Genomic DNA, 26,895 nt, shown 5'->3' with positions numbered 1-26,895 from the left:
TCTACCATTCCAGTGTTTTACTTGCTATATTGTATTTACTTTGCCACCATGGGCTTTTTTTGCCTTTACCTCCATTATCTCACCTCATTTGCTCACATTGTTTATAGACTTTCTTTCTATTGTGTTATTGACTGTATGTTTGTTTTACTCCATGTGTAACTCTGTGTTGTTGTATGTTGTCGAACTGCTTTGCTTTAGCTTGGCCAGGTCGCAATTGTAAATGAGAACTTGTTCTCAACTTGCCTACCTGGTTAAATAAAGGACTTGTTCTCAACTTGCCTACCTGGTTGAATAAAGGTGAAATAAAATAAAAAATATATAGGACTCGTTTGTTATCAGTCATCAGGTAGAATTGTTTGTTTCCATGTCAGACGCTGCTCTTGTTTTTTGCATCGGTCGTTGTTATTAAACTCACTGCTGCACCTACTTCCTGACTCGCTGCGTCTATGTTACAACGTGACAATACTCAAAGACCAACAACAAAATTATATCACACATATGGACAAGAGAGTTATCATGGTGTCGCCTAATAAGAAATAATACTAAATATAGAAAAGCTAACATTCAGCATATTCCCTTAACATGTATTCATGTTAATTCCTAGTTTCCCAACACTGCCCACTTTTTTTTATTTAACGAAATATATATATATTTTTTTAATATATTTTTTTACCTTTATTTAACTAGACGAGTCAGTTAAGAACAACCTTCTCTTACTATTGAGACATACATACATACAGTGTAAACAGAGGACGCTGGTTGTGCTGTTAGTGTATGAGCAGGTCTATGTTACTGTTCAAGCACATAAATTGTGCTGTGAGCAGTAAATGTTCTCTCTATTTTTATATAGTTATTAATTATCTTTATAAATGTACACCCTCTTTTGAATTCTTCGACGGTGTGACCTGTCTGTTTGCCTCTGGGTGTGGACCAAATGGCACCCTATTCCCTATATAGTGCACTACTTTTGACTACAGCCCTATGGGACCCTATTCCCTATATAGTGCACTACTTTTGACTACAGCCCTATGGGCCCTGGTTTAAAGTAGTGCACTATAAAGGAGGGGTAGGGTGCCATTTGAGGCAACGTCTGACACTCCTCCTGTGTTGTTGCAGTGGGGATATCGGCACTGGGGGAGCAGTTTGCTAGAGACACTGGTGCCTGGACACTTCTCTCTCTCCCTCCTTCTCTCTCCCTCTCTCTCCTTTCTCTCTCTCCCTCTCTCTCTCCCTCCCTCCCTCCCTCCTTATCTTTCGCTGTCCTTCTCTCTCTCCCTCCTCTCCCTCTCTCCTTCTCTCTCCCTCCTTCTCTCTCTCTCCCTCTCTCTCTCCCTCCCTCCCTCCTCTTTCGCTGTCCTTCTCTCTCTCCCTCCTTCTTTCTCTATCCTTGCCTCACTCTCTGTGTGTGTGTGTGTGTGTGTGTGTGTGTGTGTGTGTGTGTGTGTGTGTGTGTGTGTGTGTGTGTGTGTGTGTGTGTGCGCGTGCGCGTGTGTGTCGGTGTGTGTGTCGGTGTGTGTGTGCATTATGAATGGAGGGCTTTGTCCAGTCTCTATGTTATCTCCTGGTGGATTTACTACCTTTGACTTCCTGAAGACTCTTAACCCAGATGAACTGATGCAATGTTGTCCTTTTTTGTTCACACAATGAAATGGTGTGCATGGCAAATACAGTACATTGAGCCCAAGACATGCTAACCTCTCACCATTACATTAACAAGGGAGGTTAGCAAGACATGCTAACCTCTCACCATTACATTAACAAGGGAGGTTAGCAAGACATGCTAACCTCTCACCAGTACATTAACATGGGAGGTTAGCAAGACATGCTAACCTCTCACCATTACATTAACATGGGAGGTTAGCAAGACATGCTAACCTCTCACCATTACATTAACAAGGGAGGTTAGCAAGACATGCTAACCTCTCACCAGTACATTAACATGGGAGGTTAGCAAGACATGCTAACCTCTCACCAGTACATTAACATGGGAGGTTAGCAAGACATGCTAACCTCTCACCATTACATTAACAAGGGAGGTTAGCAAGACATGCTAACCTCTCAATAGTTCATTAACAAGGGAGTTTAGCATTTTTGTCGGGGTATGTAACTTTCTCACTCATCATTATTTACGATTCATTCAGGACTATCATAGTAGCATCCATATTAATGTAGAAGTGTTTAGAAACATATTCTAACCTTATTTACAATACAAGTGACTCCAAAACGACACAATATTTTATTTACCATTCATTTCTGTTGGCCACAAAGTAATCTGAAACACAACCAAAACAAACTGCAAATGCATCCAACAAGTTTGTAGAGTCACAAGTTTAATGTAGTCACTGTGTGCTAGGAATATGGGACAAAATACTAAACTTTTGACTATTTTAATACACATATAACTGAATTTGTCCCAATACTTTTGGTCCCCTAAAATGGGGGGGAGTCTATGTACAAAAAGTGGTTTAATTTCTTAATGGTTCACCCGATATGGATGAAAATACCCTCTAATGAAAGCTGACAGTCTGCAATTTAACCTCATGGTCATTGTATCATTTCAACTCCAGAGTACAGAGCCAAAACAACAACAAATGTGTCACTGACCTGATCCTTTTGGAGTTCATTGTATTTGTTATGGTTAACTACAACTACCTTTGTAACAAAGTTATAATTTGCGTTTTCACAGCAACCTCTCCCTTACAACAAAAAAAAACATGTCAAATTTGCATTTTCACATGTGAAATAGCGGCTTTCACATGTTGAGCATAAATGTTATTAGATTTTGAGTATACAATTTGGAGTTCACATGTTAACACCAAATTTTCACATGTGAGGAGAATAACGTTTTCACTTCACATGTGAAGTACAGTTTCACGTGAAATTTGCGCTTTCACGTTAAAAACATTCACATGTGAAGTACAGTTTCACGTGAAATTTGCGGTTTCACGTTAAAAACATTCACATGTGAAGTACAGTTTCACGTGAAATTTGCGGTTTCACGTTAAAAACATTCACATGTGAACATCAGATATGTAGTATCACATGTAAGAAAACTCAATTTCACATGTGGAAATGCAAGTTCACATGTGGAAATGCATTTTACGTTTCATATATATATAATAATAATAATAAAAACGTGAAAATTGGGATTGTACATTCACGTGAACATTTATTTTTATTTATTTAACCCTTATTTTACCTTGTAAGTTGACTGAGAACACATTCTGATTTACAGCAACGACCTGGGGAATAGTTACAGGGGAGAGATGGGGGGGGGGGTGAATGAGCCAATTGGAAGCTGGTGATGATCAGGGGGCCATGATGGTATGAGGGACAGATTGGGCTCAAATCTATCACATGTGAAAATCTAATTTGCAGATTCACATATAAGAAAACATTCACATGTTAAAAAACTTCCGCATGTGATTGTTTTTCACATGTGAACTTGCAATTCCACATCTGAAAGTGAAAATCGAATTTGCAGATTCACATGTAAAAAATGAAATAATGTTATTTTCCTCATATGTGAAAAGATGGTGCTAACATGTTGCAGTAGCAATGTCTTGGGCAGTGGAATTAGGGGGGACCACGTCTAAAAAAGATAATGATTTTTCAGGACATTTGCGGAGCAGTGGACAGAATAGATTTTCGGGAGTGCGGGATAATGGATTGTGTTCAAATGGCGACACAGTTCTGCTTCCCAGACAAAGTTCTGCTTCCGGACACAGTTCTGCTTCCCAGACAAAGTTCTGCTTCCGTACATATTTCTGCTTCCGGACACAGTTCTGCATCTGGACATAGTTCTGCTTCCCGAATATAGTTCTGCTTCCGGACACAGTTCTGCATCTGTACATATTTCTGCTTCCGGACACAGTTCTGCATCTGGACATAGTTCTGCTTCCCGAATATAGTTCTGCTTCCGGACACAGTTCTGCATCTGGACATAGTTCTGCTTCTGGACACAGTTCTGCATCTGGACATAGTACTGCTTCCCGGACACAGTTCTGCTTCCAGACACAGTTCTGCTTCCAGACAAAGTTCTGCTTCCCGGGTACATAGTTCTGCTTCCCAGACATAGTTCTGCTTCCCAGACAAAGTTCTGCTTCCCAGACAAAGTTCTGCTTCCCAGACATAGTTCTGCTTCCCAGACAAAGTTCTGCTTCCCAGACATAGTTCTGCTTCCCGGACAAAGTTCTGCTTCCCAGACATAGTTCTGCTTCCAGACACAGTTCTGCTTCCCGGACAAAGTTCTGCTTCCCAGACATAGTTCTGCTTCCGGACAAAGTTCTGCTTCCCAGACATAGTTCTGCTTCCGGACATAGTTCTGCTTCCGAACATAGTCCTGCTGTATGAAGGTCTGTTAGAGGGGCAATCCTTAGTTGCTACATCCATTTTTGAACTGATGAAGTAATGACGTGTACCCATTGATACTAGAATAATATAACGTATAAATGCCTCATGAGCTTAGTACAACTGTCGTACCCCATCAGATCCCAAAATAGAAGCTTGGCCTAGATTCAATCAGATCAAGCATTAATGGGTGATTGGCGCCACCTGAGGTGCGTTCAGTTAGCTTGAATGTTTGCTATGTTGTGTGGAATGGTGACCAGGAATACAACTGGCAGGAATACAACCAGCACTACGACCAGGAATACAACCAGCACTACGACCAGGAATACGACTAGCACTACGACCAGGAATACAACCAGGAATACAACCAGCACTACGACCAGGAATACAACCAGGAATACAACCAGCACTACGACCAGCAATACAACCAGCACTACGACCAGGAATACAACCAGCACTACGACCAGGAATAAAACCAGCACTACGACCTGGAATACGACCAGGAATACAACCAGCACTACGACCAGCAATACAACCAGCACTACGACCAGGAATACAACCAGCACTACGACCAGGAATAAAACCAGCACTACGACCTGAAATACGACCAGGAATACAACCAGCACTACAACCAGCAATACAACCAGCACTACGACCAGGAATACAACCAGCACTACGACCAGGAATACAACCAGGAATAAAACCAGCACTACGACCAGATATACGACCAGGAATACAACCAGCACTTAGACCAGGAATACAACCAGCACTACGACCAGCAATACAACCAGCACTACGACCAGGAATACAACCAGGAATACAACCAGCACTACGACCAGGAATACAACCAGCACTACGACCAGGAATACAACCAGCACTACGACCAGGAATACAACCAGGAATACAACCAGCACTACGACCAGGAATACGACTAGCACTACGACCAGGAATACAACCAGGAATACAACTGGCAGGAATACAACTGGCAGGAATACAACCAGCACTACGACCAGGAATACAACCAGCACTACGACCAGGAATACAACCAGCACTACGACCAGGAATACAACCAGGAATACAACCAGCACTACGACCAGGAATACAACCAGGAATACAACCAGCACTACGACCAGGAATACAACCAGCACTACGACCAGGAATAAAACCAGCACTATGACCAGGAATACGACCAGGAATACAACCAGCACTACGACCAGGAATAAAACCAGGAATACAACCAGCACTTCGACCAGGAATACAACCAGCACTACGACCAGGAATACGACCAGCACTACGACCAGGAATACGACCAGGAATACAACCAGCACTACGACCAGGAATACAACCAGCACTACGACCAGGAATACAACCAGCACTACGACCAGGAATACAACCAGGAATACAACCAGCACTTCGACCAGGAATACAACCAGCACTACGACCAGATATACGACCAGGAATACAACCAGCACTACGACCAGGAATAAAACCAGCACTACGACCAGATATACGACCAGGAATACAACCAGCACTACGACCAGGAATACAACCAGCACTACGACCTGGAATACGACCAGGAATACAACCAGCACTTCGACCAGGAATACAACCAGCACTACGACCAGGAATACAACCAGCACTACGACCAGGAATACAACCAGGAATACAACCAGCACTACGACCTGGAATACGACCAGGAATACAACCAGCACTACGACCAGCAATACAACCAGCACTACGACCAGGAATACAACCAGCACTACGACCAGGAATAAAACCAGCACTACGACCTGGAATACGACCAGGAATGCAACCAGCACTACAACCAGCAATACAGCCAGCACTACGACCAGGAATAAAACCAGCACTACGACCAGATATACGACCAGGAATACAACCAGCACTACGACCAGCAATACAACCAGCACTACGACCAGGAATACAACCAGCACTTCGACCAGGAATACGACTAGCACTACGACCAGGAATACGACCAGGAATACGACCAGGAATACAACCAGCACTACGACCAGGAATAAAACCAGGAATACAACCAGCACTTCGACCAGGAAAACAACCAGCACTACGACCAGGAATACGACCAGCACTACGACCAGGAATACGACCAGGAATACAACCAGCACTACGACCAGGAATACAACCAGCACTACGACCAGGAATACAACCAGCACTACGACCAGGAATACAACCAGGAATACAACCAGCACTTCGACCAGGAATACAACCAGCACTACGACCAGATATACGACCAGGAATACAAACAGCACTACGACCAGGAATAAAACCAGCACTACGACCAGATATACGACCAGGAATACAACCAGCACTACGACCAGGAATACAACCAGCACTACGACCTGGAATACGACCAGGAATACAACCAGCACTTCGACCAGGAATACAACCAGCACTACGACCAGGAATACAACCAGCACTACGACCAGGAATACAACCAGCACTACGACCAGGAATACAACCAGCACTACGACCAGGAATACAACCAGCACTACGACCAGCAATACAACCAGCACTACGACCAGGAATACAACCAGCACTACGACCAGGAAAACAACCAGCACTACGACCAGATATACGACCAGGAATACAACCAGCACTTCGACCAGGAATACAACCAGCACTACGACCTGGAATACGACCAGGAATACAACCAGCACTTCGACCAGGAATACAACCAGCACTACGACCAGCAATACAACCAGCACTTTGACCAGGAATACAACCAGCACTACGACCAGGAATACAATCAGCACTACGACCAGGAATACAACCAGGAATACAACCAGCACTACGACCAGGAATACGACCAGGAATACAACCAGCACTACGACCAGGAATACAACCAGCACTACGACCAGGAATAAAACCAGCACTACGACCAGCACTACGACCAGGAATACAACCAGCACTACGACCAGGAATACAACCAGCACTACGACCAGGAATACAACCAGCACTACGACCAGGAATACAACCAGGAAAACGACCAGCACTACGACCAGAAATACGACCAGTACTACGACCAGGAATACAACCAGCACTACGACCAGGAATACAACCAGCACTACGACCAGCAATACAACCAGCACTACGACCAGGAATACAACCAGCACTACGACCAGGAATACGACCAGCACTACGACCAGGAATACAACCAGCACTCCGACCAGGAATTACAACCAGCACTACGACCAGGAATACAACCAGCACTACGACCAGGAATACAACCAGCACTACGACCAGGAATACAACCAGCACTACGACCAGGAATACAACCAGCACTACGACCAGGAATACAACCAGCACTACGACCAGGAATACAACCAGCACTACGACCAGGAATTACAACCAGCACTACGACCAGGAATACAACCAGCACTACGACCAGGAATACAACCAGCACTACGACCAGGAATACAACCAGCACTACGACCAGGAATACGACCAGCACTACGACCAGGAATACAACCAGCACTCCGACCAGGAATTACAACCAGCACTACGACCAGGAATACAACCAGCACTACGACCAGGAATACAACCAGCACTACGACCAGGAATACAACCAGCACTACGACCAGGAATACAACCAGCACTACGACCAGGAATACAACCAGCACTACGACCAGGAATACAACCAGCACTACGACCAGGAATACAACCAGCACTACGACCAGGAATTACAACCAGCACTACGACCAGGAATACAACCAGCACTACGACCAAGAATACAACCAGCACTACGACCAGGAATACAACCAGCACTACGACCAAGAATACAACCAGCACTACGACCAGGAATACGACTTTCCCAAAGCGGATCCTTTGTCTGCACCTCCCAGGGCATTTAAACTGATTCCAGAGGCCGACCCAAAACAACGCCGTCGGAGGAAAGGGTGCAGAAGCGGTATTCTAGCGAGGCTTCGGATGCGTACACACCACCCTCTGCTTCCGAGTATATTACTCGCCAATGTCCAGTCCCTAGTTAACAAAGTCGACAAAATCAGGGCAAGAGTTCCATTCCAAAGAGATATCCGGGATTGTAACATACTCTGTTCCACAGAAAGATGTCGGTGCAGCCAACGGGATTTTCATTGCATCGAGCCAACAGGAAAAACTATCTCTCCGGGAAGAAGAAGGGCAGGGGTGTATGTTTCACGATTAACGACTCATGGTGTAATTGTAACATACAGGAAGTCATGTCCTTTTGTTCACCTGACCTAGAATTCCTCACAATCAAATGCCGATCATATTATCTCCCAAGAGAACCCTCCTCGGTTACTGTCACAGCCGTGTATATCCCTCCGACATCAGGTCATACCCCACATAGGAGCTGGAGGGCAGCTGGCTGCAGGAACTGACGTTAGGTAATACCCCACATAGGAGCTGGAGGACAGCTGGCTGCAGAAACTGACGTTAGGTAATACCCCACATAGGAGCTGGAGGACAGCTGGCAGCAGAAACTGACGTTAGGTAATACCCCATCTACTGGCAGCTGGCTGCAGGAACTGACGTTAGGTAGTACCCCATCTACTGGCAGCTGGCTGCAGGAACTGACGTTAGGTAGTACCCCACATAGGAGCTGGAGGACAGAGGTACACACCAACTATGAACTCTGATCTGAGGGGGTTCGGCTGGATCCTATTATCTGTACTAGCTCCGTCCCGAACGGCACCCTATTTCCTATATAGTGCGCTACTTTTTTTTTGACCAGGTCTCATAGGTTATATGGGTAATGTGTCATTTGGGACGTAAACAGTGTGGACTGTAACCCACCATCTAGCCTCCCTCGGTGTAATCAGATTTATGCCAGGGAAAACGTAGACATTTGGGGGCCTGTTTCAAAATGCTACTAGAGGGGCCCCTACCCCCAAATAAAGGTAAATGTTCCTCCATACATGAAGTGTTATGATAATTAATAACCTGGTACTAAAAATACCTCTTCAGTTCTTGTGTTTCAGTCCGACTCTGGCGTTATGGACAGTACAGTTGGACCCTGAGTAGTGAGGCTGAAATATTCCTGATAAACTGCTTAGTTACCCAAAGATCCAGCCGTGAGCGGAGGCTGCTGAAACAACATTGGCTCCGATTATTGAAGGTAAAGCCACAGTTTAATGTGTTGCAGGTCCACACAACTGTGGAAAGGTTAACGCACAATAAACAACTGCTGCTAAATTACCGGGTTATGTTCTTATTCCAATAGCAGGTTTGCAATCAAGCATGAACAAGCCTGAACAACAGCAATAGCTTGGCCCTAAGGAAAATACAACTGCTGAGGTCGCCATCTACTGGTGACATTCTGTAGTCACACCCTCCTAATGTTTCCTGACGTTTTACATTGCACAGGGTTAGAATCTTATCTCCTACACCCCGTGGCATGAGTCAGTAATGATTAACAACCATTACCTCGGGAACATAATCCTGCTGAGCCACACGGATGGTCCCTGTGTGGCTCAGTTGGTAGAGCATGGTGTTTGCAACGCCAGGGTTGTGGGTTCGATTCCCACGGGGGACCAGTATGGAAACAAACATGTGTGAAATGTATGCATTCACTACTGTAAGTCGCTCTGGATAAGAGCATCTGCTAAATGACTAAAATGTAAAAATGTTCTTCCATTTCTGATGGAACAGAAAGTGTCTTCCACAGACAGTTACTCTCTGAGGTGCCCAGCCTAGACGAAATGGACACCTCTCTCTGCCCAGGTAAAATGGACGTAGACCTGTACAACATGTAAATAACATTCAATATGAGGCCAACATTAATATGCCTTCAACTGAATGGAGTAGTGCCTAATAATATTTAGGAAGTACATTTCCTTGTAAAGATAACGTCTTGTGCTTCTCCGCCCGTGATGCATAGGCAGCCTACTCCACTTTATGGAAACCACACATTTTGACACAACTTTGGAAGTATGCTTGGGGGGCTCATTGTCCATTTAGAAGACTCATTTGCGACCAAGCTTTTAACTTCCTGACTGATGTCTTGAAATGTTGCTTCAATATATCCACATCATTTTCCTTCCTCATGATGAGGCCATCTATTTTGTGAAGTGCACCAGTCCCTCCTGCAGCAAAGCACCCCCACAACATGATGCTGCCACCCCCGTGCTTCACGGTTTGGATGGTGTCTTCGGCTTGCAAGCCTCCCCCTTTATCCTCCAAACATAACGATGGTCATTATGGCCAAACAGTTCTATTTTTGTTTCATCAGACCAGAGGACATTTCACCAAAAAGTACGATCTTTGTCCCCATGTGCAGTTGCAAACCGTAGTCTGGCTTTCTTATGGCGGTTTTGGAGCAGTGGCTTCTTCCTTGGTGAGCGGCCTTTCAGGTTATGTCGATTTAGGACTCGTTTTACTGTGGATATAGATACTTTTGAACCTGTTTCCTCCAGCATCTTCACAAGGTCCTTTGCTTTTGTTCTGGGATTGATTTGCACTTTTTGCGACAAAGTATGTTCATCGCAAGGAGACAGAACATGCCTCCTTCCTGAGCGGTATGACGGCTGCGTGGTCCCATGGTGTTTATACTTGCGTACTATTGTTTGTACAGATGAATGTGGTAACTTCAGGCGTTTGGAAATTGCTCCCAAGGATGAACCAGACTTGTGGAGGTTTACAATTCTTTTTCTGAGGTCTTGGCTGATTTCTTTTGATTTTCCCATGATGTCAAGCAAAGAGGCACTAAGTTTGAAGGTAGGCCTTGAAATACATCCACAGGTACACCTCCAATTGACCCAAATGATGTCAATTAGCCTATCAAAAGCATCTAAAGCCATGACGTAATTTTCTGGAATTTTCCAGTCAACTTAGTGTATGTAAACTTCTGACCCACTGGAATTGTGATACAGTAAATTATAAGTGAAATAATCTGTCTGTAAACAATTGTTAGAAAACTGTATTGTGTCATGCACAAAGTAGACGTCCTAACCGACTTGCCAAAACTATAGTTTGTTAACAGGAAATTTGTGGAGTGGTTGAAAAACCAAGTTTTAATGACTCCAAACTAAGTGTATGTGAACTTCTGACTTCAACTGTATATACTGAACAAAAATATAAACGCAACATGCAACCATTTTAAAAGATTTTATTGAGTTATAATGAAATCAGTGAATTGAAATAAATGCATTAGTCCCTAATCTATTGATTTCACATGACTGGGCAGCAGGGGCGTGTATTCACAGGAAGCCTGGCTTCCCCAAAAAATATAACAATAAAAATACAATTTATCTTTTCTCTCTCTGTTTTATAATTTTACTTCCATTCGCAAGAGGCTGAATGTATTTGACAGGAGATAGCATCCAAGCAAGGAAAACATCGCCCCTCTGTAGGCCATCTACCTGATGGTGTCTGGTCCAAACGTGGATGACATTGTTGCAGCCCGTATCATTGAATGCAAGGGAAGCCAGCGAGCATTTGGCCTCCCTTGATGATAAAAAAAGTATAAAAACTCTTAGCTAATCAGGGTTGAGCTAAACCGAGCGAACTTAACTGTGATTGGTCCTGACGCACCAAATCGCTTTGAGATACGTCATTGACAGAAACAAGTTGAATTGTTGGATCTCGTTGTGTTGTTGTCCTCTGGTGGCTAGCTAGCTATCTAAAATTGTCCCTTTCCTAAACTAGCTATGGATGGAGATAGAGATATGAACTTGTGGTTTTACTTAATTCTCTGTACTGGCCAATGATTATAACGGCGATTCTGATCTAACCATTAATTCGTACATTGTTGTGCCCCTGGTCTGAGAGGATGTTAGTTCAATATGTAGCTAGATGTAGAAGACTAATGTTAACTAGCTAACATTGCTCTCTTACCTAACTTCCATTCATGGGCAATCATTTTAGCCAGGTAGCCTAAGACAACAAAAAATAAAAGTTTCGTTAACGTGAAAGAGAGGAGGATGGCATTGGTGTTTCTCTACAAGTAGGGTGAGTCAACAGGTTTTTCTAATTGCACACACACACAAACACACACACACACACACACACAAACACACACACACAAACAGAAATCAGTACCATGGACAGCCGCATCATATTTAGCTTATGTTGATTGGACTAAATAGTTTTTTGGTATATTTTTAGACTAAGCAGAGGTGATTTGGTGATGTTGGAATAGTGGAGGCAGCTCCTGTTCTCTCCGACTTGCGGCAACTCTCTGTGGTTCTAAATCAATACTTGTTTAGTGGTCCGAAAATGTCACATTAACTTGCTTGACCGTGCTGAAGGTCATGTAACTTATCTGTAATGTGCTTTGTGGACTTCACGGGACAGAGGTCGCTCTCCGTTTTTTTGTTGTTGTTATAAAACAAAGGAGTGGTTGAATTTATTCTGCCACTGTGTCTTCTTATTGTCTCAGCTATAGTCCTATATATATATATATATATATATATCAGTCACAAGGCATATGAATTAAAAGGATTTATAGAAATAACTATGCGATTATCACAACACATAGGTTGTAATATGGCTCTTTTTTAGGGACGTCAGCAAACTTAATGATGGTGTTGGAGTTGTGCTTGGCCACACAGTCGTGGTTGAACAAGGAGTACAGGAGGGGACTAAGCACACACCCCTGAGGGGCCCCAGTGTTGAGGATCAGCGTGGCAGATGTGTTGTTGCCTACCCTCACCACCTGGGGGCGGCCCGTTAGGAAGTCCAGGATCCAGTTGCAGAGGGAGGTGTTTAGTCCCAGGGTCCTGAGTTTAGTGATGAGCTTTGAGGGCACTATGGTGTTGAACTCTGAGCTGTAGTCAATGAACAGCATTCTCACATAGGTGTTCATTTTGTCCAGCTGGGAAAGGGAGTGCTACGCTGCAGTAATCATTTAGGCAGGTTACCTTCGCTTTCTTGGTCACAGGGACTATAGTGGTCTGTTTGAAACATGTAGGTATTACAGACTCGGTCAGGGAGAGGTTGAAAATGTCAGTGAAGACAGTTGGTCCGCACATGCTCAGAGTCCACGTCCTGGTAATCCATCTGGCCCCGCAGCTTTGTGAATGTTGACCTGTCTATAAAGGTCTTGCTCACATCGGCTACGGAGAGCGTGATCACACTGTCGTACGGAACAGCTAGTGTGCTCATGCATGCTTCAGTGTTGCTTGCTTCGAAGCGTCTGGTAGGCTTGCATCACTGGGCAGCTCGCGGCTGGGTTTCCCTTTGAGCCGGTGTAGTAGGATTCAATCTTAGTCCTGTATTGACGGTTCGTCTGGGGGAATAGCAGGATTTCTTATAAGCGTCCAGATTAGTGTCCCGCTCCTTGAAAGCGGCAGCTCTAGCCTTTAGCTCAGTGCAAATGTTGCCTGTAATCCATGGCTTCTGGTTGGGGTACGTACGTACGGTCACTGTGGGGACGTCATCGATGCACTTCCGTACTGAGCGAGTCACTGGTACTTCCTGCTTTACTTTTTTGCTTGTAAGCAGGCATTCAGGAGAATAGAATTATGGTCCGATTTTCCAAATGGAGGGCGAGGGAAAGCTTTGTATGCGTCTCTGAGTGTGGAGTAAAGATGGTCTAGTTTTTCTCCTCTGGTTGCACATGTGACATGCTGGTAGAAATGACGTAAAACGGATAAGTTTTCCTGCATTTAAGTCCCCGGCCGCTACGAGCTCCACTTCTGGGTGAGCATTTTCTTTTTTGTTTATGGCCTTATACAGCTCGTTGAGTGCAGTCTTAGTGCCAGCGTCGGTATGTGGTGGTAAATAGAAGGCTACGGAAAATAGATGAAAACGGTCTTGGTAGATAGTGTGGTCTACAGCTTATCATGAGGTACTCTCCCTCAGGCGAGCAAAACCTTGACTACCTTAGACATCGAGCACCAGCTGTTATTGACAAATTGACACCCCCCCCACCCCTCGTCTTAGCAGGCGTAGCTACTCTGTCCTGCCGATACCCGGAAAACACAGCCAACTGTATATTATCAGTCGTTTAGCCACGACTCAGTGAAACGTTAAGATATTCGTTTTTTAATGTCCCTTTGGTAGAACAGTCAGTGATTGCACGTTGGCTAAAAGAACGGATGGTCGAGGCAGGTTATCCACCCGACGAACTCTCACAAGGCACCCTGATCTCCACCCCCTGTAATTCCTTCATGTGAACGGTGGGGATTTGGGCCAAGGTCTGGGGGCAACATTACATCCTTCCCGTCCGACTCACTAAAGAAAAGAAAATCCTTTGTCTAGTTAAGAGTAATCGCTGCTCTGATGTCCAGAAGCTTTTTTTGGTCATGAGACAGCAGCATCAACATTATGTACACAATAAGTTACAATGTGAAACACCACAAAATAGCACAATTGGTTAGGAGCCCGTAAAACAGCCATCCCCGCTGGCACCATTGTGTTGTGACACTGCTAATGACCTGAGGCCAAATCTTTGTTTTGACCTTTCAGTTAAGTATATACTTTGGGCACCGTGTTTCAATAAACATCTTTGCATTCGAGCCTCAGTTTTGGATCCTTTTTCACATGTGGGTCTCTCTTCTAGTGGGACATAAGCACACATTTTAAAGGGACCGGTTTGTCCCCAGCACAAGGTGCACCTATGTGATGATCCTGTTTAATCAGCTTCTTGATATGCAACACCTTTCAGGTGGATGGATTATATTGGCAAAGGAGAAATGCTCACTTACAGGAATGCAAACACACTACATTTGAGTAATACGATTTTAGCGCATATGGAAAAATGTCTGGGATTTTTTGTTTCAGCTCATGAAACCCAACACTTTACATGTTGCATTTATATTGTCAGTCTTAACACACCTCATGCTAAAATAACTCAAATTACCCCCCAAAAAATGTACTGTAAAATACATTTGAATACACTTTTATAATTAGCATTTGGATGTAATAAATGTACCACTAGTCACTTACACAATGCCTGTTTATATAATGTTGACATTACTCATCTCATATGTATATACTGTACTCTATACCATCTACTTCATCTTGCCTATGCCGTTCGGCCATCGCTCAGCCATATATTTATATGTACATATTCTTAATCATTCCTTTACACTTGTGTGTATAAGGTAGATGTGGAATTGTTCCATATTACCGGACGGTCAAAACTAGAAACACAAGCATTTCGCTACACTCGCATTAACATCTGCATGTCCCGCGTAGCTCAGTTGGTAGAGCATGGTGTTTGCAACGCCAGGGTTGTGGGTTCGATTCCCACTGGGGACCAGTACGGGAAAAAAAAAAGATGCATTCACTACTGTAAGTCGCTCTGGATAAATGACTAAAATGTAAATGTATGTGACCAATAAAATTTGATTTCACTGTACAGCATCAAAGTTACTTGAATTCCAGAACCATCTACAATTTGAATATAATTGATAAAATGTAGAACATAGTTGATTCAAGGTTTTTTTTAAAGTTGGCTGCTCCAACATTCTACACTAGATGGCAGCAGCACCAAAATAATGACTTCAGGCCAGAGTTCAACAAATACACTTCTTCTGATGTTTTTATTTTACAGAGCTCAGAATCCCATGAAAAACCTGGAAAAACAAAGAAATTCACAACATTAATACCAGAAAACAAAATCAGTTTCTACAGCAAATAAACATTTCCAATAGTTTGTGTAGTCAAGATTTACACCCATAAAAAAATACTAAAGACTCCAGAAATCTAGTCAAGGGTTTCCTTGATGCCACACTATAACAAACAAACAAAACCATTGTAATCCAAGTTTCACTTTCAGGACATTGAGTCATCTTTGGTAACGTCATGCTTAAACTAGTGTGCCGTATATACAAACACAAGCTGCTTTTAGTGGAACTTAAACCAAGTTAACATCCCAAAGGGCACCTCATGCCCTATATAGGGCACCAAATAGGGCGCTAGTTAACATCCCATACGTCATGCCCTATATAGGGAGCCCATATGGGACACGGCCATGTTGGGAAATAACGTAACAAGCTGCTCTACAATAAAAAAAGAAATGCAGTTGACAAATTTAATGGACTTTTATTTTTTGTGTGTTATGATTTTAACACTTGAGCCTGGCCGTTTAATCCAGCGAATTCATAATTGTTCCCCATCGAAATAAGAAATGGAATCTCAGTGGAACACAATCTGGTCCAGAATTATCCGGTTTTGAGACGGTTAAACTGTAAAATAAACACCATTTTCAGTTCACTTCATATTTGGAATGACAGTCTTTTTTTTTTTTACTTGTGGTTTCAGACAAAATTGGCTTATTTTTTCAGACTGGTTTTCACCAGAGTCGATAAGATGGGGAAAAAAGTTGAGCATCATTAACCACATTGTATAAAACTAGAAACTGGACACTTAAGTAGAAACAATGACATTTCAAATGATTTTTGGGGGGGATTGAATTGGATCAAGCTGAGAAACCGGCCCAGAAGACAGTCCTGATGCTGGAGCTACACCACCGTAAAACCCAATTCAGCTAATCGAGATCTTAACGATTCCATAAAAAATAAAACTTAAGGTGGAAATTGTGTCCTACTACCCATCTCCAGGAACCTGCGTTTACTGACATGAAGGGGTCGCATCCCAATACTACATCATTTGAATAATTAGCTGGTTGATAAGCCGAAAAAACGGAGGTTGGAGCAACACATACAGGTGGGTCGATCCCCAGGAACAGAGTCGAGAGCCCATGGAATAATAGTCTCACCATAGATTCCCTAGTTCATCCTCCTGACGAGTCTATTGATCTGGTCTTCCCTGTTTCCAGCATCTCCTCCCTCCACAAAGTGAGTCGTCTTCTTGTTCATGCCGCCACGGGGTGTGGACAGTTTGAAGGGCCACAGGAAGTTGTTGGCAGGCTTGAAGTTCTTCCCGACTGTGTAGATCTCATGGATCAGGTCCTCCACACAGATGATGCTGTATTTACCTGGGAGAGGGAGACGAGGACAAAGCCAGAGTGAGGAAACGGCACGATTCTTCAAAGAGGCAATCTGTAGCTCAAACTACTAAGCCCTCACCCAGCCACTGTTTTAGTAAACAGCTGAGGGATGGAGAAATGTAACGACTCAAATTACCCCTTTAATGGATAACGGTCTGTGTAGACTACCCCTTTAATGGATAAAAGTCTGTGTACAGTAATGGGATATCTAGGTCCATTAAATTAAGCATTATCTAAATGCAGTTTCCTATTTTAAACATATCAGATTAAAGTAGCAGTCGGTTTCTCAGTGTGGTTTCAGACAAAGTTGGCTAATTATTTTTCAGACTGGTTTCACCAGAGTCGATAAGATGGGGAAAAAAGTTGAGCATCATTAACCACATTGTATAGAAGTTTATAAGACAGGAGTAAGGGGGCATCCTGCCCTAGCTTAGTATATGAAACTAGCTTTCACTTCTCAGAGATAGATCCATCTATCCATCCAGTCCCATATAGGACCGGCAGCCCAATTCAGATCATTGTCCTCCAATTGACCTTTTGCCAATAACTGGGCAAAAGATCAGAATCGGGCTGCTTGTGTAAAACACAGCCGTACAGAAGCATCGTAAAAGCGTACCCAGGGCCTTCTCGATCAGGGCGTTGTCTGTGAGAGCGATGCGCTGCTTGGTCATCCTGCCATGGCCGCGCTTGTAAATCAGCTCACGCACAGACTTTAGGTTGGGGTACCTAAGAGACAAGAGAAACACTATCATTGATGTACTTAAACACCTAGTGTATCGTTGCCATTTTACCCACCTCCATTCAAAGTATATATATATATATATATATATATATATATATATATATATATATATATATATATATATATAAAAATAAATAAATGGAGCTTTGCGATAACTATTGAAAAGCATTAAACAAATGTCATGTACTAGCCAACAAGTAGGTTGTGTAGTCTCATTAAACCAGCGACAAATTCCTGCAGCCAATCAAAACGTCATTTATACTGGGCACGCCACACAAGCGTGTGACTGGTTTACTGAAATTAAAGAGTGCCATTAGTAATATCTCAATGTGGTTTCAGACAAATTGGCTTATTTCTTTTTTCAGACTGGTTTTCACCAGAGTCGATAAGATGGGGAAAAAAAGTTGAGCATCATTAACCACATTGTGTAAAAACTTCTGGGACAATGACAGTACAATTTGTAACTTCTATCTCACCTTAATCACTGCCAAGTAAATCGATATATATATATATATATGAAACAGAAACCATAAAATAGGAAAGGGGTATTCAAATCTACACCTGGAGGTCCAGAGGACTGCTGATTCTGTTCCACCTGAATTAATTGCACCCACTTTTATTTCACCTTTATTTAACCAGGTAGGCAAGTTGAGAACAAATTCTCATTTACAATTGCGACCTGGCCAAGATAAAGCAAAGCAGTTCGACAACATACAACAGAGTTACACATGGAGTAAAACAAACATATAGTAGAAAAATACGTTTATATACAATGTGAGCAAATGAGGTGAGATAAGGGAGGTAAAGGCAAAAAAAGCCCATGGTGGCAAAGTAAATACAATATAGCAAGTAAAACACTGGAATGGTAGATTTGTAGTGGAAGAAAGTGCAAAGTAGAAATATAAATAATGGGGCGCAAAGGAGCTAAATAAATAAATAAATACAGTAGGGGAAGAGGTAGTAGTTTGGGCTAAATTATAGATGGGCTATGTACAGGTGCAGTGATCTGTGAGCTGCTCTGACAGCTGGTGCTTAAAGCTAGTGAGGGAGATAAGCGTTTCCACTATGTGTCCCAGGTCTAAATGAGTCCCTGATTAGAGGGGGGAAATGAAAATTAGTGGCACTAGCCTCGATATCCCGGGAACTAGCCTCGATATCCCGGGAACTAGCCTCGATACCCCGGGAACTAGCCTCGATACCCCGGGAACTAGCCTCGATACCCCGGGAACTAGCCTCGATACCCCGGGAACTAGCCTCGATACCCCGGGAACTGGGGGTTCATATTCAAGCAGATGGTCACGGCAGCCTTACCCCCAAGCGATGTAGGGCTCGGCGATCCTCAGCATGTTGATGGAAGCCTTGTTCAGTTTGACGAACACGCCGTTGAAGATCTGACGCAGACGTAACAGCTGGAGGACCTTGCGCACCTTGGGACTGACACCGTTGATACTGGGGGAGGGAGACACGGGGAAAGGTAGTTACACTCGTGTTTTCAGAACAGTGTCATTAATTCTTTTTTTTTCAGTCAGCTTTAGTTTACACTCAATGTGGTTTCAGACAAAATTGGCTTATTTTTCAGACTGGTTTCACCAGAGTCGATAAGATGGGGAAAAAAGTTGAGCATCATTAACCACATTGTGTAAAACATGAGGTACTTTTACCCTACGAGGTCCTGAGCCTGCTGGTTTTCTACCTGATAATTAATTGCATATCCTTGTGTACTAGATCTAAAATCTAGTCCCTGATTTGAGGGGAACACAGTGGAACTGGCTTAGAGATCCAGAGTTGAGTTTTAGGGGTGTATACGTTACCAAGACAGGAAAGTGACATTCACCGTCTATCCCAAGTGACAAAACAAATACAATTAAAAAAAAAAAAAAAAAAAAAAAATCGATATGACTGTAGATTTAATATTACATGTATCTTTTTACCCAGCACCTGAGTGAAAATGGTGAACAAGCCACTGTGATACGAAGCAATTTGTTTTTAGCAGACGCTCTTATCCAGAGCGACTTACAGAAGTGAATGAATACATTTCATAATTTTTTTTGTATTCTTTTCCCCCCCTCTGTACTGCCCCCCCCCTTGGGAATCGAACCCACAACCCTGGCGTTGCACACACCATGCTCTACCAACTGAGCCAACAGGGAAGGCAATTCTGACAATACATGTAATTTAACAGACACTTTCATCCAGGGGGGGGGGGAAGAAGAAACTTACCCTCTGATCCTGATGACGAAGGCCAGTTTAGGCTCAGCTGGGACGTAGAAGTTCCCAACCTTGCGGGCTGTCCGCCCCATGCGGATCTCACGCCGGTACATCTCCCTGTACTCCTTGTGGTACTTCTCAGCCCTCTTGTAGATCAGGTGCCTGGTCACCTTGCGAGTCTGGGGGATACAAAGCATCAGGTATGAGTCAGAGCATGAAAACTGGGTAACACCTGTAGTTAACTTCACAAGTTGTTTTATGCTTGATGCAAAAAATGTTTAATCTGATAGTGGATAATATATCTATCGGCTAAATATCACAGCTGGGGGGAGAAAAAAAAAATGCTTATTTAGGACATTGCCTGTAATTTCTTTCAATGTGATTTCAGACAAATTGGCTTATTTTTTTCAGACTGGTTTTCACCAGAGTCGATAAGATGGGGAAAAAAGTTGAGCATCATTAACCACATTGTATAGAAAGTTTAAATGACAGGGCATCCTTAAAAACCAATAAGGTTAAGACATTTTCCCAACAACTTGCAGTAGGACAATGCCAGTACATCAACTACATATTCTAAAAACATAGTGAACGTGGAAACCTGCTAGTTAACTAACTCAACAACAAAACGTACTTTTTTTTCGGCGAGCATCTTCTTGATCCGCATGGTCTTCATGGTGGCGAAGGCCTTCCGCCTTTTTAAAAGGCTTTCCGGCACCGCAGGGACCTTTTTTCTGCAACACAGATTCACAACAGGAACGTTTTTAATATGGTAGCAACTGGCTGTGTAATAGTTTTAATTAAAATGTTTTTTTTTTTAAAAAAGAGGAGAAAAACTCATCATATCAAGAGTGTTAGCAACATCCCCGCTAATGTTACTTAGCCATTTCCCGGTAGGGTGGTATTGTGGTGGACTAAAACAGCATAAAAGTCAGAAAACATTCGCTACACCCATAGACAATATATCCGTAACATTAAAAGCCAAACATAATAAACATTATCGTGAAACGTGCAGATTAATTCACAAGACGGACGTTGTTTTTTTCTTTTTCTACCCACATCCACTCAACCAAATATCGTAGAGCATAGAAAAACGACACTCAACACTACTGATACGAACAACATGTTTGTTAACAATAGATACACAAATTTTTAATGTCAAATAACTTGATGATATTAATTAAATCGGTAGATGGATTTAGATTCTGGCAGAGAACAAATCACTCACTCTGCGTCCGCCATTATGTCCGCCGAGAAAGAGACTCTCTCTGATGCGCATGCGTGAGATAAAGGTTGAAGGACCCCGGTAGTAGTTGTCTATTAAACTGCCTGAACAGAATTCGCACCTGACATTGATTTTTTTTTTAAAGACTGAATCCACTATATCAGTTAAAACATATATTTCAATACATCTTCCAATATATTTGGTGATGCGCTGTACTTCTGAGATTTGACAGTGCATTCAAAAATATATATTTTTTAAAAATGTATAAATATTGTTTTATTTTACAATAAAGAAATAACTTTTTTCAACAATATTCATTTAACAGAAATATATAGTTATTGAATGTAATTATAACTGATGCGTACATGTTGACATGATGTGTACATGGTTTTATAAGATTTCACTTTAGTTTCATAACTTTAAATCAAACTGGCATTTTGTTGGTGTAATAAACCAAAACACTACAATCTTCATCAGCTCTTGTACAGGTACCACTTTTACAGCTAAGTTATCGTTACCATTTTTTTTATTGAACTAGGCAAGTCAGTTAAGAACAAATTCTTCTTTATAATGACGGCCTAGGAACAGTGGGTTTAACTGCCTTGTTCAGGGGCAGAATGACAGATTTTTACATTGTCCACTCGGGGATTCAAACTAGCACCCTTTCGGTTACTGGCCAAATGCTCTAACCACTAGGCTACCTAGGCTCGTAGCACGCGCTCCAGCAGGTATATCTCACTGGTCACCCCCAAAGCCAATTCCTCCTTAGGTCGTCTTTCCTTCCAGTTCTCTGCTGCCAATGACTGGAACGAACTGCAAAAATCTCTGAGGCTGGAGACTCATATCTCCCTCACTAGCTTTAAGCACCAGCTGTCAGAGCAGCTCACAGATCACTGCACCTGTACATAGCCCATCTGTAAACAGCCCATCTATCTATCTACCTCATCCCCATACTGTATTTTTTTAAATCTTGCTCCTTTCCACCTCAGTATCTCTACTTGCACATTCATCTTCTGCACATCTACCATTCCAGTGTTTAATTGGTATATTGTAATTACTTCGCCACCATGGCCTATTTATTGCCTTAACTCCCTTATCTTACCTCATTTGCACTCACTGTATATAGACTTTTTGTTTTCTTTTGTTCTATTGTATTATTGATTGTATGTTTGTTTACTCCATGTGTAACTCTGTGTTGTTGTATGTGTCGAACTGCTTTGCTTTATCTTGTCCAGGTCGCAATTGTAAATGAGAACTTGTTCTCAACTAGCCTACCTGGTTAAATAAAGGTGAAATAAAATTTAAAAAATACCTGCCACCTCTACACTCTAACCACTAGTCTACCTGCCACCTCTACACTCTAACCACTAGTCTACCTGCCACCTCTACACTCTAACCACTAGACTACCTGCCACCTCTACACTCTAACCACTAGACTACCTGCCTCCTCTACACTCTAACCACTAGACTACCTGCCACCTCTACACTCTAACCACTAGACTACCTGCCACCTCTACACTCTAACCACTAGTCTACCTGCCACCTCTACACTCTAACCACTAGACTACCTGCCTCCTCTACACTCTAACCACTAGACTACCTGCCACCTCTACACTCTAACCACTAGACTACCTGCCACCTCTACACTCTAACCACTAGACTACCTGCCTCCTCTACACTCTAACCACTAGACTACCTGTCACCTCTACACTCTAACCACTAGACTACCTGTCACCTCTACACTCTAACCACTAGACTACCTGCCACCTCTACACTCTAACCCCTAGGCTACCTGCCACCTCTATACTCTAACCACTAGGCTTCCTGCCACCTCTACACTCTAACCACTAGACTACCTGCCTCCTCTACACTCTAACCACTAGACTACCTGCCACCTCTACACTCTAACCACTAGACTACCTGCCACCTCTACACTCTAACCACTAGACTACCTGCCTCCTCTACACTCTAACCACTAGGCTACCTGCCACCTCTACACTCTAACCACTAGTCTACCTGCCACCTCTACACTCTAACCACTAGTCTACCTGCCGCCTCTACACTCTAACCACTAGGCTACCTGCCGCCCCTCCACTCTAACCACTAGGCTACCTGCCGCCTCTACCCTCTAACCACTAGGCTACCTGCCACCTCTACACTCTAACCACTAGACTACCTGCCACCTCTACACTCTAACCACTAGACTACCTGCCGCCTCTACACTCTAACCACTAGGCTACCTGCCGCCTCTACACTCTAACCACCAGACTACCTGCCGCCTCTACACTCTAACCACTAGTCTACCTGCCACCTCTACACTCTAACCACTAGGCTACCTGCCACCTCTACACTCTAACCACTAGACTACCTGCCGCCTCTACACTCTAACCACTAGGCTACCTGCCACCTCTACACTCTAACCACTAGGCTACCTGCCTCCTCTACACTCTAACCACTAGACTACCTGCCGCCTCTACACTCTAACCACTAGGCTACCTGCAACCTCTACACTCTAACCACTAGGCTACCTGCCACCTCTACACTCTAACCACTAGACTACCTGCCACCTCTACACTCTAACCACTAGTCTACCTGCCACCTCTACACTCTAACCACTAGACTACCTGCCACCTCTACACTCTAACCACTAGTCTACCTGCCACCTCTACACTCTAACCACTAGGCTACCTGCCGCCTCTACACTCTAACCACCAGACTACCTGCCGCCTCTACACTCTAACCACTAGTCTACCTGCCACCTCTACACTCTAACCACTAGGCTACCTGCCACCTCTACACTCTAACCACTAGACTACCTGCCGCCTCTACACTCTAACCACTAGGCTACCTGCCACCTCTACACTCTAACCACTAGGCTACCTGCCTCCTCTACACTCTAACCACTAGACTACCTGCCGCCTCTACACTCTAACCACTAGGCTACCTGCAACCTCTACACTCTAACCACTAGGCTACCTGCCACCTCTACACTCTAACCACTAGACTACCTGCCACCTCTACACTCTAACCACTAGTCTACCTGCCACCTCTACACTCTAACCACTAGACTACCTGCCACCTCTACACTCTAACCACTAGTCTACCTGCCACCTCTACACTCTAACCACTAGTCTACCTGCCTCCTCTACACTCTAACCACTAGTCTACCTGCCTCCTCTACACTCTAACCACTAGACTACCTGCCTCCTCTACACTCTAACCACTAGGCTACCTGCCTCCTCTACACTCTAACCACTAGACTACATGCCACCTCTACACTCTAACCACTAGGCTACCTGCCTCCTCTACACTCTAACCACTAGACTACCTGCCTCCTCTACACTCTAACCACTAGACTACCTGCCTCCTGCCACCTCTACACTCTAACCACTAGACTACCTGCCACCTCTACACTCTAACCACTAGGCTACCTGCTTCCCCAAAAAAGTCTGAATGTTATTTTATTAAAAAAAGAAAAACAAAATGAGAAAAAGAACATCTAAAACAATGGCTAACTGTTGAATAAGACATTTTGTTACAACGTTTTCCCTCTACTTTCATTAATCTGACAACACTTATGCAAAATATCCCACAGGTGGCACAAGAGCGCCAGTCATCCTCCAGTTTCCACGACGCGCCTTGATGCTTTAATCTCCCTGATGATGTGACGCGTTGTGACGCGGCTGTGTTTCTGTCAGGCCCTCCGGGACCCGGTCCTATAAGGGCCCATTAGATGGACAGACTGGTTCAAACGCGCTTCAGCCACTGTTGTGTTATGAGAGAGGTGAAGGACTGTCACTGCAACAGAGAGAAGGAAGACTCCGTCCTCACTGCGGAAAGCTGGGGACTCTGCACCATCGACAAGCAACTTTAGAAAAGCGTTTATTGATTCAATTATTAGCTGATTTTCTTTTGCAGTCTTGGGATCATTTTTTTTTTAAAGAAAAAGTAGTCTAATTGACCTTGTATTTAAGGCGTTTTTGAACTGACAGTATTCTGACCGTTTTGTTTCATCAACAACACTGGTTATATTAGTTAAATCCGTTAACTAGTCCGTTCGGTACATAGCTGAACTTAACACAACTTCGGCTGCTTATAACTCACTAGTCATTCAAAACCACCATAGCCTAAAGAACTGTGCTCTTTCTATACAAGTTTTATCTCCGGTTTTTAATTTTACATTTATTTAAATATCTTCCTCAAGATGATGAATGCGATGGTGATTTTTGCAGAGTTTTTTGTAGTTATCTTGAAAGTACTGTGGGCTTTTGTTACGGCCGGGGCGAAATGGGTGGTACGGCCGAAGGAGAAGAGTGTAGCGGGACAGGTGTGCGTTATCACCGGGGCAGGGAGCGGTCTGGGCCGGCTGTTCGCCAAGGAGTTCGCCCGGAGACGGGCTGTATTGGTGCTGTGGGACATCAACAGTCAAAGTAACGAGGAGACGGCGGAGTTGGTACGGGAAATCTACCGAGAAGTGGACAGTGAAACCCCGATGTCTAAAGATGGTGAGTTTCACTCTTGTCACCCGATCCGTGCAGCATTGCTTGTTCTTCCTGTAGGCTACTGAACAGAGCTGGTCAGCTTGATACAGTCTGGTCAGGGTCACCCTAGGTTACATTGTTTATTCTATTGATCGCAACATTGTACTAACAAGATTATATCTTGTTTAAACATTCATGTTTTTAAGCCAACTATTTACGGTCGACTTTAGTTTATTATAATAGCACATCGCTGTAGCCTATTAGATCGGTAGCTGGGCTGCATAATTCTGCGGGGAACTTAACTTAGATCAGTAGCCCTGCTCTGGTACTAAGGTCAGATAACTATGGACGTTTGGCAGGGAGCTATCTGTCTCTCTCTCTCTGTCTCTCTCTCTGTCTCTCTCTCTCTCTCTCTCTCTCTCTCTCTCTCTCTCTGTCTCTCTCTCTGTCTCTGTCTCTGTCTCTCTGTCTCTCTCTCTGTCTCTCTCTCTCTCTGTCTCTCTCTGTGTCTCTCTCTCTCTCTGTCTCTCTCTGTCTCTCTCTCTCTCTCTCTCTGTCTCTCTCTCTCTCTCTGTCCTCTCTCTCTGTCTCTGTCTCTCTGTCTCTGTCCCTCTGTCTCTCTCTCTCTCTCTCTCTCTCTCTCTCTCTGTCTCTGTCTCTGTCTCTGTCTCTTCTCTCTCTCTCTCTCTCTCTCTCTCTCTCTCTCTCTCTCTCTCTCTCTGTGTGGGTCTATGCGAACCTTGCTGGCAGGTAACCGCCCTCCTGAAGCATCTTACCAGTCGGCGCCACGCGAAACGGTTATCTAGTCACTTGGGGAGTGGGGACACTTCGGGCAGTGTACGTTTCACACATCCCCATAGGCAATGTCAGGATACTAGTATAGCACAAAGGGGACAAAATGTTTTAGCCTCCCTACCATCACACCACAGTGTACACACAACAACTATAGAGGGCTGGAATTTATACATTTCATAAC

The 26,895-nt window shown here is 43.6% G+C and overlaps 2 protein-coding genes, 1 non-coding gene and 4 pseudogenes across 4 annotated transcripts in view; 1 reads left to right on the top strand and 6 right to left on the bottom strand.

Moving 5' to 3' along the window:
* Window positions 1–15,832: 15,832 nt before the first annotated feature.
* On the bottom strand, window positions 15,833–21,520 carry LOC115149080 (60S ribosomal protein L7). Its single transcript, XM_029691591.1, has 7 exons — window positions 21,442–21,520; window positions 20,848–20,947; window positions 20,229–20,395; window positions 19,320–19,457; window positions 17,883–17,992; window positions 17,036–17,254; window positions 15,833–15,890 (listed from the first exon to the last, which is right to left on the bottom strand). Exons 1-6 carry the CDS (start codon window positions 21,453–21,455, stop codon window positions 17,046–17,048), a joined length of 738 nt encoding a protein of 245 aa, XP_029547451.1. The 5' UTR covers window positions 21,456–21,520; the 3' UTR covers window positions 15,833–15,890; window positions 17,036–17,045.
* LOC115163505 (uncharacterized) lies at window positions 16,566–16,660 on the bottom strand (annotated as a pseudogene).
* LOC115163504 (uncharacterized) lies at window positions 17,555–17,650 on the bottom strand (annotated as a pseudogene).
* Window positions 18,335–18,433, bottom strand: LOC115163515 (uncharacterized; annotated as a pseudogene).
* Window positions 19,553–19,645, bottom strand: LOC115163503 (small nucleolar SNORD12/SNORD106). The gene has a single exon (XR_003869758.1). It is a non-coding gene; the product is annotated as a small nucleolar SNORD12/SNORD106 (small nucleolar RNA).
* LOC115163506 (uncharacterized) lies at window positions 20,592–20,686 on the bottom strand (annotated as a pseudogene).
* A 3,648-nt stretch (window positions 21,521–25,168) lies between the features above and the next one.
* The window catches only part of LOC115149072 (retinol dehydrogenase 10-A), a 21,252-nt gene continuing 19,525 nt past the window's right edge, over window positions 25,169–26,895 (top strand). For both annotated transcript variants that reach the window (XR_003866789.1, XM_029691577.1), the window contains exon 1: window positions 25,169–25,943. Coding sequence is in view for 1 of the 2 variants with exons in the window: in XM_029691577.1 (XP_029547437.1) it covers window positions 25,643–25,943 (301 nt within the window). In the remaining variant the exon portion in view is untranslated. The remainder of the gene's footprint in view (window positions 25,944–26,895) is intronic.

Source organism: Salmo trutta, chromosome 2, assembly GCF_901001165.1.
Source record: "Salmo trutta chromosome 2, fSalTru1.1, whole genome shotgun sequence".
Lineage (NCBI taxonomy): Eukaryota > Metazoa > Chordata > Actinopteri > Salmoniformes > Salmonidae > Salmo > Salmo trutta.
Note: the sequence above shows the minus strand (reverse complement) of the source record. Positions and strands in the feature narration are given on the sequence as shown.

Bases quoted from the DNA above. Each gene is read 5' to 3' on its own strand.
- LOC115149080 (XM_029691591.1), bottom strand. The intron at 19,458-20,228 runs GTAAGTTTCTTC...TCCCTCCCCCAG, and splicing joins TTCGTCATCAGGATCAGAGG to TATCAACGGTGTCAGTCCCA. The intron at 17,255-17,882 runs GTACGCTTTTAC...TCCCTCTCCCAG, and splicing joins CCTGATCGAGAAGGCCCTGG to GTAAATACAGCATCATCTGT.